Source organism: Podarcis raffonei, chromosome 8 (genome assembly GCF_027172205.1).
Source record: "Podarcis raffonei isolate rPodRaf1 chromosome 8, rPodRaf1.pri, whole genome shotgun sequence".
NCBI lineage: Eukaryota > Metazoa > Chordata > Lepidosauria > Squamata > Lacertidae > Podarcis > Podarcis raffonei.
This window is the reverse complement of record NC_070609.1, coordinates 89,970,894-89,983,489: the sequence shown is the minus strand read 5'-3', so window position 1 is coordinate 89,983,489 and position 12,596 is coordinate 89,970,894. Positions and strand designations below refer to the sequence as shown.

General features: G+C 47.2%; 1 protein-coding gene and 1 non-coding gene across 2 annotated transcripts; one reads left to right on the top strand and one right to left on the bottom strand.

Annotated features, from left to right (window-relative positions):
• Positions 1 to 1,644: 1,644 nt before the first annotated feature.
• On the bottom strand, positions 1,645 to 6,211 carry DUSP2 (dual specificity phosphatase 2). The gene is made up of 4 exons (XM_053401498.1): positions 5,766 to 6,211; positions 4,543 to 4,685; positions 3,260 to 3,479; positions 1,645 to 2,550 (listed from the first exon to the last, which is right to left on the bottom strand). The coding sequence occupies exons 1-4, from the start codon at positions 6,151 to 6,153 to the stop codon at positions 2,336 to 2,338; spliced, it is 966 nt and encodes a 321-aa protein (XP_053257473.1). The 5' UTR covers positions 6,154 to 6,211; the 3' UTR covers positions 1,645 to 2,335.
• On the top strand, positions 2,690 to 2,762 carry TRNAA-UGC (transfer RNA alanine (anticodon UGC)). The gene has a single exon. It is a non-coding gene; the product is annotated as a tRNA-Ala (tRNA).
• Positions 6,212 to 12,596: the final 6,385 nt, after the last annotated feature.

Here is a 12,596-nt window from a genome sequence, read left to right as displayed (position 1 = left end):
TGGAGGAGGGAAGGAAGGGGAACCATGGATCCTCTGCTCACGACTGCAGCAGATCCCCCCCGCCATCTGCATGCATTCGCTCCATAACACGCACAGGCATTTCCCCTTACTTTCTAGGAGGAAAAAAGTGAGTGTTATGGTGCAAAAAATACGGTATTTATCTACTTGCACTTCGATGTGTTTTCAAACTGCTAGGTTGGCAGGAGCATCCTACTTTAGCCTTTGCTAAATGGGCTTGCCTTGCCTTCCAGGGTTCAAGAAGTTGTGTCAGCTGGGCAAAATGTGTGTGTGTGTGTGTGTGTGTGTGTGTGTGTGTGTGTGTGTACAACACCAAGCATCAAGAGACTCAAGAAGCAATATAAAAACTGGTTGTTTATTGCAACAGGTAATAATAAATATAAAGTGCAAAAGACATTTACGATCAATGTCAGTCAAGAAAGGGGTCTCCTCTTTCTTTCACAAATGTACAAACTGTATATTGCGGGGGAGGGGGAAGAGGTCACTGGGCACAATCCCCCAGAAAGTTTGCCTGTGCAAGCCTCATTGAAATGAGTGGGAGGTACACAGGACAGCCCAGTGAGTTTACGACAACACCCTGGGGAAGGGAAGGAGGGGTTTATTTGGCTGCAGTGGGTGTTGTCCATTCTCAGTGCATTCAGAAGGGAGCCCCTTCCCCTACCGCCCCTCCATACCAGAAGGCAGGATACTTGCCTGTTCTTCCCCCAGGGCTGGGGGAGGGGGACAGCTGTACAATTGGCAGTGAATTCTCCCCTCTTGATCTGGGGATGCGGAACCCAACTCTCACCCTAATAAAGCTTATTGACTCCCAGTTTCACAGCATATATGAATAACGAGCAATCCGTTACGGATGGAGCTTGGCGATCTATGGCTGACCTGCATAAGGCTGGAGACCAGAGGCAAGCAGCTCGTACCACTTGGACAATGGAGATACAGTAGTTCAAGTGTATAATCTTACTTCCTATGCTTAAAATAAAATCTGGTCTACAGTTGACTTGAGGATAGTCAGGTGAAGATAGCCAACCAAGCTTCTTTTTAAAAGGACCTCTCACATATTACTCAGTCTTTAAAGCTTCAGTGAAACAGCTTCACTTTTTCTGACAGAAGGCAGAGAGAAGCCTTTAAATGGGGAAGTGTGCTATCAATTCCTGCATAGGGCCAGCTGATCAAGATGTAGAAAAGGAGGGATTCTGGAGTGCCTTAGCCATAGGACTATAAAGTCACCTCCATTCAACCTGAATTCTCAGGCTGAAGGGAGAATTAGGCCAGTTGCAGTTAAGTCTTCTTCAGCTTTTTCAAACCTGGGACTCACCTTAATTCCTAACAAGCATTGAGGGACATACTTGTTTTGTCCTTTTGGCCAAGCCACAACCCAGCAGTGATTCCCAGTGCACCAGCTGAAGGGATGGCACAATGGTGAACAGACTGTTGGGACACGAGCAAGGCAGACTCAGGTTCCCAAAGGCCAACTCAGCCCATGGAATTTAGAGGGTGTCTAGATGCCAGTCACCCTCTCTGGTTAACCTCTCTCTCAAAAGCTGTTGTGAGGATCAAATGAGAAGAGCCTTGTTCATGCCACCCTAAGCTCCACGAAGGAAGGGTGAGATACACACCAGCAACAGCCTCTCACTGGCTTGTTCACATTTTATACTTCACTTTGACATCAGCATACCATATAGGGTACAATGGCTTAACCCAGCCTTTGCTAACTTGGTGTCCTCCAGATCTACAACTCCCCCAGTGTCCGAAACATCTGGAGAACACCAGACGGCTGAAGGCTGGATTAGCACAATATCATTGCATTACGATAATCAGTTCCCACTTCCCCAAGTAGCTTCAACCTCAAAAAAAGAAAACCTTCTGACAATACTATCAGGAGTTTGCAGCACAGCTGCATTGCCATTGCTAGGATATGATGCCACAGTGTTAAGCTGCAATTATTTGCGTTTGGGGTGTGTGTGGACAGTAATGATCAATAAGCACTGGCTTTGGACTGTAGCAGAGAAGGAGAGAATGCATCACCTGAAGAGATCTGGCCTTAAAGCTCTTCCCCAACAAAGGGACAGGACAGCTTCCCAACACACAGTTGGAGCCACCCTCTTTTCTTCACTCCTGATACACTCTTGTTTTGCTTTTGTAGTCATGAGATTGAAGTCAGGATTTAGTGCAATAGAAAACAAATGAACCAAAACCACAACATTGTCCTTTGCTGCAGCACCCGCTTGGATATGTAAACAAAAACACACATTATTAGTCTTTTTGTCCGCAGAGAGGAAGGTTGCCCCACCCTCCCAGCTGGGTCTGTGGGGCGGCTGGGCTAATGACACAGCACCTCCGTCTCGAACTGCAGGAGCTGCCCCATGAAGCCAAAGTTGGGAGAGATCACCCCACGGCGCTGCTTGACAAAGTCGAAGGCCTCTTCCAGCCGCACCCGGCGGCTCTGGATCAAGTAGGCAAGGCAAATGGTGGCCGAACGGGAGATGCCAGCTTGGCAGTGCACCAGCACGCGCCCGCTGCTGTTCTTCACCGAATCTGCAGGAGGAGCAAGCAAGAAGAGCCACGTAAGAGACAGCCCACAAGAGCAGCGCAGCCCTAGAGCCAGAAGCAGACATATCCAAGGAGCAAGTGCATTTATGGGGCAAGGGGGGGCATTTTTGTTGCCTGCATGGTAGGAGGATGTAGCTTAGTGGTAGAGCATCTGCTCTGCATGCAGAAGGTCCCAAGTTCAATCCCTGGCATCTCCAGGTAGGGCTGCAGCCACTGCCAGCCAGTGTGCACAATATAGATCTAGATGGGCCAACATGAGGCAGCTTGCTGGTGTTCCTAATCTATAAGAAGGGGAATCTTCTACCAAGTTACTTCTCAAAAGAAGGGTGGGGGGGGTGTGCATCTGTGTGTTTGCTTGGCATTCTGTGTGGTACAGCTTTGGAGGTCAACCCCCAACCGTCTACAAAACCATCTTGTCACTCACAATATTAAGCAAAATAGAGGTTCAAAGCATCTCAGTATGCCATGGGAATAGCAAATCTCTCAAAATCTCTTCCACTATCACAAGGGATAACTTAATCCTCTGGAATATGAGGCAGGTATGGATGACAGTTTCTCTACCACACATCTGCCCCCGTTTGTGGCAAAACCCTCCCTACAAAGTGGCAAGATGGTGCAGACAACCAAGTTCACCATCAGGGAACGAGAGTTCTTTGTGCAGAAAAGGTTTGCCTGACTGGCCACCTGCACTTACCAATGAAGTCAATGGCTTCCTGGAACCACACGCTGATCTCAGCCATGTGGTTGTCTTCCACTGGGATGCTCTTGTACAGGAACTGGCCTTCGAAGTAGTTGGGGCAGCTGGAGGAGACGTTGAGCACAGCAGTGATTCCAAGGGACTCCAGAACCTCCCGGTTGGAGGAGTGGTAGCAGCTGCCCAGGTAGAGGAATGGCAGAATCTCCACCGGGCCCCCCTGCAGAAGAGAAAGAACAAGGAGAGTGCACCCATCAGCCTTTGTGCCAAAATAGGATTGATGGTGAATATTGTAGGGATGAATCAAGTACTGTTACTATTATGCTATCAAGGTTTATTAGCAGATTAATAAACGAAGCTGATAATGCCAAAGGTTCAATCCCCGTGCATATTTGTGCACTGCAGGGGGTTGGACTAGATGACCCGCAGGGTCCCTTCCAGCCCCACATTTCTATGATTCTATCATTTAGTTGGTTAATGGGCAAGAGCTTTGAGATGAAGACACTTCGGCTTTTTAAAAAAAGGTTATTTGAGTCTTGTATGTGTCTGCAAAGGGGAGGAAAGAAAAAACCATTACAGATAACCCTTCCTTCTAACAAAACTTTTGCTGATTAAACTATAAACTCTTGGACTTCCTTGGATATCTTCACAACCATCTATATTGAGGTTTTGGTAATATGCAATCGTAAAAAAGAATAACTGATTAAATTTTTTTTTTAATTTATCTGTTACTAGACAGACCACAGGCACCAACAAGGGGGGCTGGGGGCCCCCCAAAATGCTTAAGAGCTGGGCCTAAAAAAAAAAATCTGCAGTTGCCGTGTGTGCATGCTGTGTGATATGCTTGCCTTAATCATGGAGCCTGTGCAGCATGTGCACAACACATTAACATGTCGCACGACTGACATCAGCACATCACACAACATGCCGGTGTTACTTGCGTACGTCACGTGGTACCGGCCCCCTCAAATGCGGGGGCAAGGCAGCACACTTGAGACAGACAGTGCATCAGGTGAAATCCTTAAAGTAGACGACAGCTCCAAGCCTCAGGGAGAGGATGGACAAGAACACCTGAATAAATATACCTTTATGCCGTCTCAACTGTATTTTGTCATGTGAGCAGTAATTTTACTAAGATTACTCACACAGCAAAGTCTAGACAGTGCAATTAAATGGCCCAGAATATTAATTTTAAAAAATATCTGCTTAGAGTAATATGGGGGAGGGGGGAATTGGTATTTCGGCTTCTTGCTGCTTTGGTCTCCAGATTCACATGAACTTACCTGGTCATACAAGGGAGTAACTGCTTCTGTGCTGTTGTCTTCAGGGCTTTGGAGAGCAGGAGATGGAGAAGGAGGCGATGTAGCAGGTGTTGGCGACGTCAAGCACAGTTCTGGAAAACTGGCTTGGAAATTCTCAAAGCCACCTAAACATCAGACGAATGGAGAGTTTTTAGTGTGTATCTCAGTTGGGGATGAATGTTATACATATGCAACCACTAAGGACATATCGGATTGGAATAGTTTATAGTGCCCACACATTTCATTCAGATCTATTCATAATAGTGACTAATCTACTTTGCCTTTACTTTGCCAGGTACTCATTTAAAAGTACCTGCAGTGACACCACTATTGTGGCCACAAACTTTAACTTGTGTTTGTGCTATCTTGTATGATTGATTATTTTATGCATGGATAGGCCCAGATTTACTGCTGTCAGTAACAAATGTATTTATTTGGTATCTGGCATTGTGTTTTCCAATTTAGTTACCACTATAGCAGTCAGACTTAGCTGCAAGTAACCTTGGGAACAGCTGGGATGAGTCTGCTTGGGACACAGCAATTCTATTCCAGGGCTATCCTGGCTTTATGTTAATGCCTCCTAATTAAACTAAAAAAAAAAAATCCCCCCTAAAACTGAATTTTCTTCAGTTCTCCCAATTAAAGATGCGGTCGGACTCAAAGGGAAAAGGTGAGGAACTCAGCTAAGTGTAAACTTGTCTTGGCAATTTAAAGCCTCTAGAGAGATTGCCGTAATACATCAAGGCTTTTTATTTTTTCCTATCAAGTCAAAGCGGGGTGTTTGAACTTGAAGCAACTCCTTTCCACCCCAAAATAATTATAATTATTAATGTTATCCTGCTCTCCATCCCAAAATAGCACAGGATAAAAGTTTAATAAATATAAATGGATTGCCTCTTGACTAAGATCTACTTAGAGCAGGCCTCCTGAAATTAATAGGCCTGAGACAGTAATGTCCATTAATTCCAATGGGTCTACTCCGAGTAGGCCTAGCATTTGATGTAACCTATCATGTATGTCCATGTAGAGTGGGCAAATAGAGAGGCTGTGACTGACCCACCGTCACCTAGCGAGCTTCGGTCCTGCGTGGGGACCTGAACCCTTCCGGGGGCCACAATCTACAGGCCCCTCCCTTCCTTCAAGCCCGATCCGAAAGACTCCCCCCTCCCTCCCCCCCCGGAAGCCCACCTGGCGGCGGTGCTCACCTTGCAGCAGGTAGATGTGCGAGGTGCCGGCCCGCTCCTCCCGCAGGAGCGCGTTGAGCAGCAGGCGGGCCAGGCTGTCGGGGCGCAGCGCGGCCGGCGAGCGGCTGGCCTCGTCCAGCACCACCAGGTGGCTGAGCTCGCCCTTGCGCAGCCGGGCCAGCAGCGCCCGGTCGGGGAGCAGCCAGTCCAGGCTGACGGCGCTCCGGCCGCGGGAGCGGCGCCGCAGCAGCCCGTTCCAGTGCACGGGCCGCGAGTCCAGCAGGCGCGCCTGGCAGAAGGCCAGGAAGGGCCGGCAGTCCAGCGCCAGCGTGCGCGCGCTCTCCCGGGGGTCCCGCAGCAGCGCCGCCAGGCCGGAGCTCTCCAGGGGCACCACCTCCTCGATCACCATCCTTGCACTGGCCCAGGAAATCCTTGCAAACAATAGTAATAAAGGTGGCTGGAAGCGGGCGAGCTTTTGCGCAACAGTCCCGGCGATGCCTCTCTTGCAAAGCCGCGGAGGATCCTACTTTGGTCCCAGTCTGCAGCCCAGTTCCGCGCGGGAGCTTAAGTACCGCGCCGCTCGCGGGCGGCGCTCCTCCCCGGGCTGCCATATATGGAAGTGTGCGTCACCGAGGAACTCCCAGGCCGGGCCCTTCCCCCTCACGTGGAGGGAGAGGAGCCGCGCTCGGGCCGCGGCGGTGGATCCGGAGGCAGCCAGACGGAATGAGATTATCCGCCTTGGCCCATATTGGGGAGGAACTGTTTCCTTTTCGTGCCAATCTCTTCCGTCACCAGACCTCAAAGCAGCCGCAGATGGAAGTTCGAGACTCGCCTGCTAAGAGGATCAGCCTGGCCCCTGAGAACGGGAATCTGCACCTAATAGTTCCCTTAAGACACTAAAGGACTACATGTATGTGTGAATGGGCCACTGTAGGCATCATACACTACAGAAACATTTTGCATATTTCCTTCCTTCAGCTCAAAGGGCTCTTTTCGGTGAACTGCGTTTAGCAGCCAACAATCAATTAACTGTCTGTGGACTTGGAAGAGACCCGAGCGTCCTCTGTTCCAAGCCCTTGCAACGCAGGAATCACAGCTAAGAAACCCCTGACAGATGACCACCCCCACCGCTGTTAAAAACCTCCAATGCTTCCCACAGCTTCCCAAGGCAGTCCCTTCCACTGTCAAACAGCTCCTAGCCTCAGAACATTCTTCATATTTAGTTGGAATTTCCTTTTTTGCAATTTGAATCAATTGGTTTGGGTCCTACCCTTCAGAGCAGCAGAAAGCAAATTTGCTCCGTCTTCCATGGGACAACCCTTCAGATATTTGGATAATTAAGTGCTTTTATTTATTTACTTGATTCTCAACTGTTGTCAAGAAATCTGATAAAGTCTTGTCTCTTTTTTTCTTTTGGTGTGCTGGGCCTAGTTGATCACACAAAAGGAGTGTTTGTGTGAGAGAGAGAAAGAGAAAGAGAAAGAGAGAGAGAGAGAGAGAGAGATGTCCATCAATTGTATTTCCATCCTGTGCCCCCACCATATCACAATCATGTAAACATTATGCTTGGGAATTATTTCCCCTTCCTCACCTTCGCTAGTTGTCTGCTTTGTCATAACAAATTAGCACATACAGTGGTACCTCGGGTTACAGACGCTTCAGGTTACAGACGCTTCAGGTTACAGACTCCGCTAACCCAGAAATAGTACCTCGGGTTAAGAACTTTGCTTCAGGATGAGAACAGAAATCATGCGGTGGTGGCGTGGCAGCAGTGGGAGGCCCCATTAGCTAAAGTGGTACCTCAGGTTAAGAACGGTTTCAGGTTAAGAACGGACCTCCAGAACGAATTAAGTTCTTAACCTGAGGTACCACTGTACAGGCTCCATGGGAAGAAAGAATTCAGCCAAAAGGATCATCCTCTCCTCCTGCCAGCAGGTAGTGCTGCAGTCATTAAGTGATTCAGTCATCCAAGGATATGCTTCTCAAGAGATTAAGACACAGCAGTGTTGCAAAATAATCTAGGATGTTCTCTCCTGATATGCATTACCTGATATGTGTTCCCCAACCTGCAGCCCTCCTGAACTCCTGTTCAATGAAGCTGTGCCACCTGAACATACACAACAGCTGTCTCCCAAATGTACACACCTCAGCTTAACTGCAAAGTGAATGTGGCTTCTTATGTTTTGTTATTTCAGATAAAAGCTGGACTGAGGTGAAATGCATCCAACAGCAGTATTCCATAAGAAACTACAGAACAGACACGGATTGTGGCAAATGTTACGTGTACTCCGCTTCAAACACCAGTGGGGGAGCACACTGGAGCCAGAGTAAACAGTAATGTGTATACAGCCTAGGACTACAGCCCTGGGCACTCAATGGTGCTCTGAGTAGACAAGTGCAAGATTCCACTGTAAATTGCTGTATTGAAGCCTATTCCAAATCTGCTGGGAGGTGGGGCTCAGTCAACAAGGGACAGAATAGAAGGGAGGAATATGAGCAGATTCAGGTCCTGAGGGCGAGTTTCAGCTGAGAATAAGAACTAAAAGCTTAAGCTAAAGACTTAATGAACAAATGTGAATTCCATCATCCCAGAGAAGAGAAGGAGGTGAAACTGGTAGCTACAGTGTGGAGTTCTTAACTCTTGTATACCGGAAACTGAAGGCAATAAACAACATGCTTTATTGGTTTTGATGAGGGTTATAAATATCGTACGTATTGAGTACCATTTAATAAGCAACCTCTGACTTTTATAGGGAATTCCACAGTAGCATTTAGGATATTGGAAACACAACTTGGAACTGCAGAATGGAGACTCCTTGTTCATTTTTCTTAATCAATTAGGATATAGAGCAAAATTGGATCCTGAACTGGAATATTTTCCGATCCATGTTTTTAGATCAGGTGATGCTGCTGCTTTTTATATTGCTTCTTAAATGTCTGCCTGGTCTGCGCAATAGGGACTAAGGAAGGACAATAAAATGCATTTCGAGGAATCACACAAGGTCATGTGAATGTATGCTCAGCTGATTTCCATGAGAAGCTGGTGATGCACTGAATGAACACTCAGGCAGGCCTACACAGTGGCCTTTGAGGAAGAGCATGAACCTGGTGCCTAGGGAAGGGCAAATGCACACAACTCAAAACAAGCCTATGAGGCTAAATTCAAATCACTTTACAACTAGCCACCCTACAGCCAAATATAAAGCCATACAGTGGTACCTCTGGTTGCGAATGGGATCCGTTCTGGAGCCCCGTTCGCAACCTGAGCAGAATGCAACCTGCATCTGCGGGTCACAATTCACTGCTTCGGCACATGTGCGTGACGTTATTTTGAGCATCTGCGCATGCACAAGCGGCAAAACCTGGAAGTAACCCGTTCCGTTACTTCTGGGTCGCCGCGGGACACAACCTAAAAGATTTAACCCGAAGCGTCTTTAACCTGAGTTATGACTGTATCTGTTTCCCAGTGGCCATTCAGAGTCAAACAATATGTTACATTTGCCGTATAGTTAGGACTGTCCCGACCGTTATCCAAGGCAAGAGCCCCATGGCTTTTCTTCCCTGGTTGGCCCCCTCTGCTGTCCCCTGTCCTGGCCACCCTAAACCAGCTGTCAGTGGCTGCTATAGATGGGGTGGGAGGTGCTATTCCATCAGAGACGGAAGGAAGATGCAGTTACCAGTTCAGTTGACTTTTGTACATGGGAAGTTGTCATCTTGCCCTTTGCCTCAGGGGGTGAAATGTCTTATAGTTTGCCCTTGAAAAAAACAAAAGCTGTCACATGGTGGAGTTAGGAAATCGAGCAGGATAAGGACCATGACCTGGGGAGGGCAAGCTTAAACCTTTGTCTCTATCACAGTCCCTCTGCTCAGCACCAGCTATTCACTATGTGAAGAAAAGGTCTCTTGGTGCCTATTTCTTAAAAAAACAGAAAACAAAACCTACCATACAAGGGGAAATGGTGTGTCAAAATGCCACTTCTTATCTGACCCTGAGTCATTTCAGTCCAGGCAAGGGATGGAAGAATCTGTCAATTTTGGTCCTCTCAGTTTTTAATTGCTCCAGTCCTAAATTCAGTTCTTCACATTTTGTAATAAAAAAAAAAGAATCATGAAAACTCATGAGCATTCTTCTAATACCAAATTCTTCTAATAGACATGTTTTATGTACAGTTTTAACTTATGTACACATTTTTTTGCAAGCAACTTCCTAACTTAATGCATTTTTGTGTGCTATTTTCACCAATACATTCATTTTTATGTGCACTTTCCCCATCTTTACACTGAATTGGAGCAAAAGTCATTTGGGTTTTCCAAGGATTGCTGTTTGTTCCAATTCAGCTGTAAAGAGTGTGTTTTCTAGGGGAAAGCTGCAGGGCAAATACAAAATGGCTTAGACCCATGCCTAGAAAGCATGGAACAAGTGAAAAATTGCTCAGACCTGTGCTTCCTGCATTGCAGAGGGTTGGACTAGATGATTCTCAGGGACCCTTCCAACTCTCTATAATTCTATGGTTCTAGGCATGGGACAAGCGGAAGTGTTGCCAAGCTCATTGTTTGGTTGGCAAACTGCATTGCAAAATTTAGGTAAGTGCAAATTTTGGGCAATAGCTGTATTTTGGTTCCCATGTTGCTTCAGAAACTGCACATTTGATCAATTTGGCTTAAATGAAACATGAATGGAATTTCGTTCTCTTCTCGCTCACTGCACCAGGCCTTCTTCAGTTGTTCCAGTATACCTGAAGGAGCGTCTCCACCTGGACACTGAGGTCCAGCACCGAGGACCTTCTGGCGGTTCCCTCATTGCAAGAAGTGAAGTTACAGGGAACCAGGCAGAGGACCTTCTCGGTAGTGGCGCCCTCCCACCAGATGTCAAAGAGAACAACAACTACCAGATTTTTAGAAGACGCCTGAAGGCAGCCCTGTTTAGGGAAGCTTTTAATTTGTGATGCATTACGGTATTTTAATATTTTGTTGGAAGCTGCCCAGAGTGGCAGAGTGGGCGGGGTATAAATGAATTACTACTAGTCCTCTAGTCCAGCACCCTGTTCTCACAGTGGCCAACCAGATGCCTGTGGAAAACCAGCAAGCAGAACGTGAGCATAAGAACTCTCTGTCCTCCTGTGTTTTCTGGTCAAATGGTACCCAGAAGTATTTCTGCTTTGGACAGTGGAGGCAGAGCCCTCTCCCATGAATTTGTCCAATAGTTTTTTAAAGTTAGTAAAGGTAAAGGGACCCCTGACCATTAGGTCCAGTCGTGGCCGACTCTGGGGTTGCAGTGCTCATCTCTCTCCACTGGCCAAGGGAGCCGGCGTTTGTCCGCAGTCAGCTTCCGGGTCACATGGCCAGCATGACTAAGCCGCTTCTGGCGAACCAGAGCAGCGCACGGAAACACCGTTTACCTTCCCGCTGGAGTGATGCCTATTTATCTACTTGCAGTTTGACGTGCTTTTGAACTGCTAGGTTGGCAGGAGCAGGGACTGAACAATGGGAGCTCACCCCGTCGCGGGGATTCGAACTGCCGACCTTCTGATTGGCAAGTCCTAGGCTCTGCGGTTTAACCCACAGCACCACCCGTGTCCCTCCTTTTAAAGTTATGTTCCCTCTAAAGCCTGCTCCATGACACTCATAAGATGAGCAGGAATGAGGTGGGGTTGCGTGGGGGGGGTGTGTGTTCTCGGATAGGGTTGGAAAATATCAGGGGCTGCCTCTGTTCCTATTTGCTTGCTTGTTTACTTATGGTTTAAAACATTTGTGCTCCACCTTTTTATAACACTTCAGCCATGAAAAACAATCCTATTGCCCCCAAAAGCAGAGAGAAGAGATAAAGGGCAAAGAGCAGCAGCTCAAATGCAAAACTCCAGTGATGACGTCTCATCGCCCCCACTGCCAAGTTAAAACACATCTCTGGTACCACCTGTGCTTGTGGTTTCCTTCCTGTCCCCTCCTCCTTTCACAGCCGCAGTGACTCTCTTGCACTTCCACCCAGTTCCAGCCTCTGCAGCTTTCAGATTAATCTTACCCACCTGCTTCCTGCTAGCAACACTTCCACTGCCAATTTTAAATAAATTCCTTCTGCCATTTATAGTTCTCCCCACCCCCTTGGTTTCCATTAACTACATGTCAACCTTTGCCAACCTTTTTTCTTCTCTTTCTTTCGTTTTTTTGCACAAAGTGTATGTCCCCGTGTTACAAGAGAAGCTCACCAACTTTTTCTGGAAGCAAAGTGTCGTTTAAAGTGCAAAAGGTTCCAAAATGTGGGATTCCAAACTCCACTCTACCTCTGAGCTGAATTGGAATAATTGATCCTTGTCATTAATTTGGATTTCCTCATGCCCAGCACAGTCAGCCTGATTGAGCATCATGAAAGTTCCATCATCTTATGTAAGCTAGATCCCTTCATGCTGAGAAAGAGAGTGTAAAATCATAGAGTTGTGGAGTTGGAAGGGGCCCGAAGGGTCATCTAGTCCAACCCCCTGCAATGAAATATCAACTTCTATAGCATCCATGATAGATGGCCATTCAACCTCTCCTTAAATACCTCCAATGAAGGAGAATCCACAACCTCCTGCATAGCTTAACAAATCCAAACACCATAAATTGAACACAGTTGTTTAGCAAGTGTCAGGCTTCAGGGAATTGGCTTCCTCCCCCCCATGGCAGTAGATAAGCAGGGCAAAGGAAAAGGAGTCTTCTTACCAGTTAGAAACTTTAATAATCACAGCAATAGAACAAAGAATGGCGGTACTCCCAGTTAAGGAATACACCCGCTTCCGTCCCTATGAAGCTACGTCACTCCTAGGTCTTATAATCTGAGCTTGTACCCACTGCGCTTTTTGTTCTAACACTTTCTGA

Excerpts from the sequence above, each read along its gene's own strand:
- DUSP2 (XM_053401498.1), bottom strand. The coding sequence starts at position 6,153 with ATGGTGATCGAGGAGGTGGTGCCCCTGGAGAGCTCCGGCCTGGCGGCG. Across the intron at positions 4,686-5,765 it reads GCACATCTACCTGCTGCAAG|GTGGCTTTGAGAATTTCCAA; the intron begins GTGAGCACCGCC and ends TCTGATGTTTAG. Across the intron at positions 2,551-3,259 it reads GGAAGCCATTGACTTCATTG|ATTCGGTGAAGAACAGCAGC; the intron begins GTAAGTGCAGGT and ends CTCCTCCTGCAG.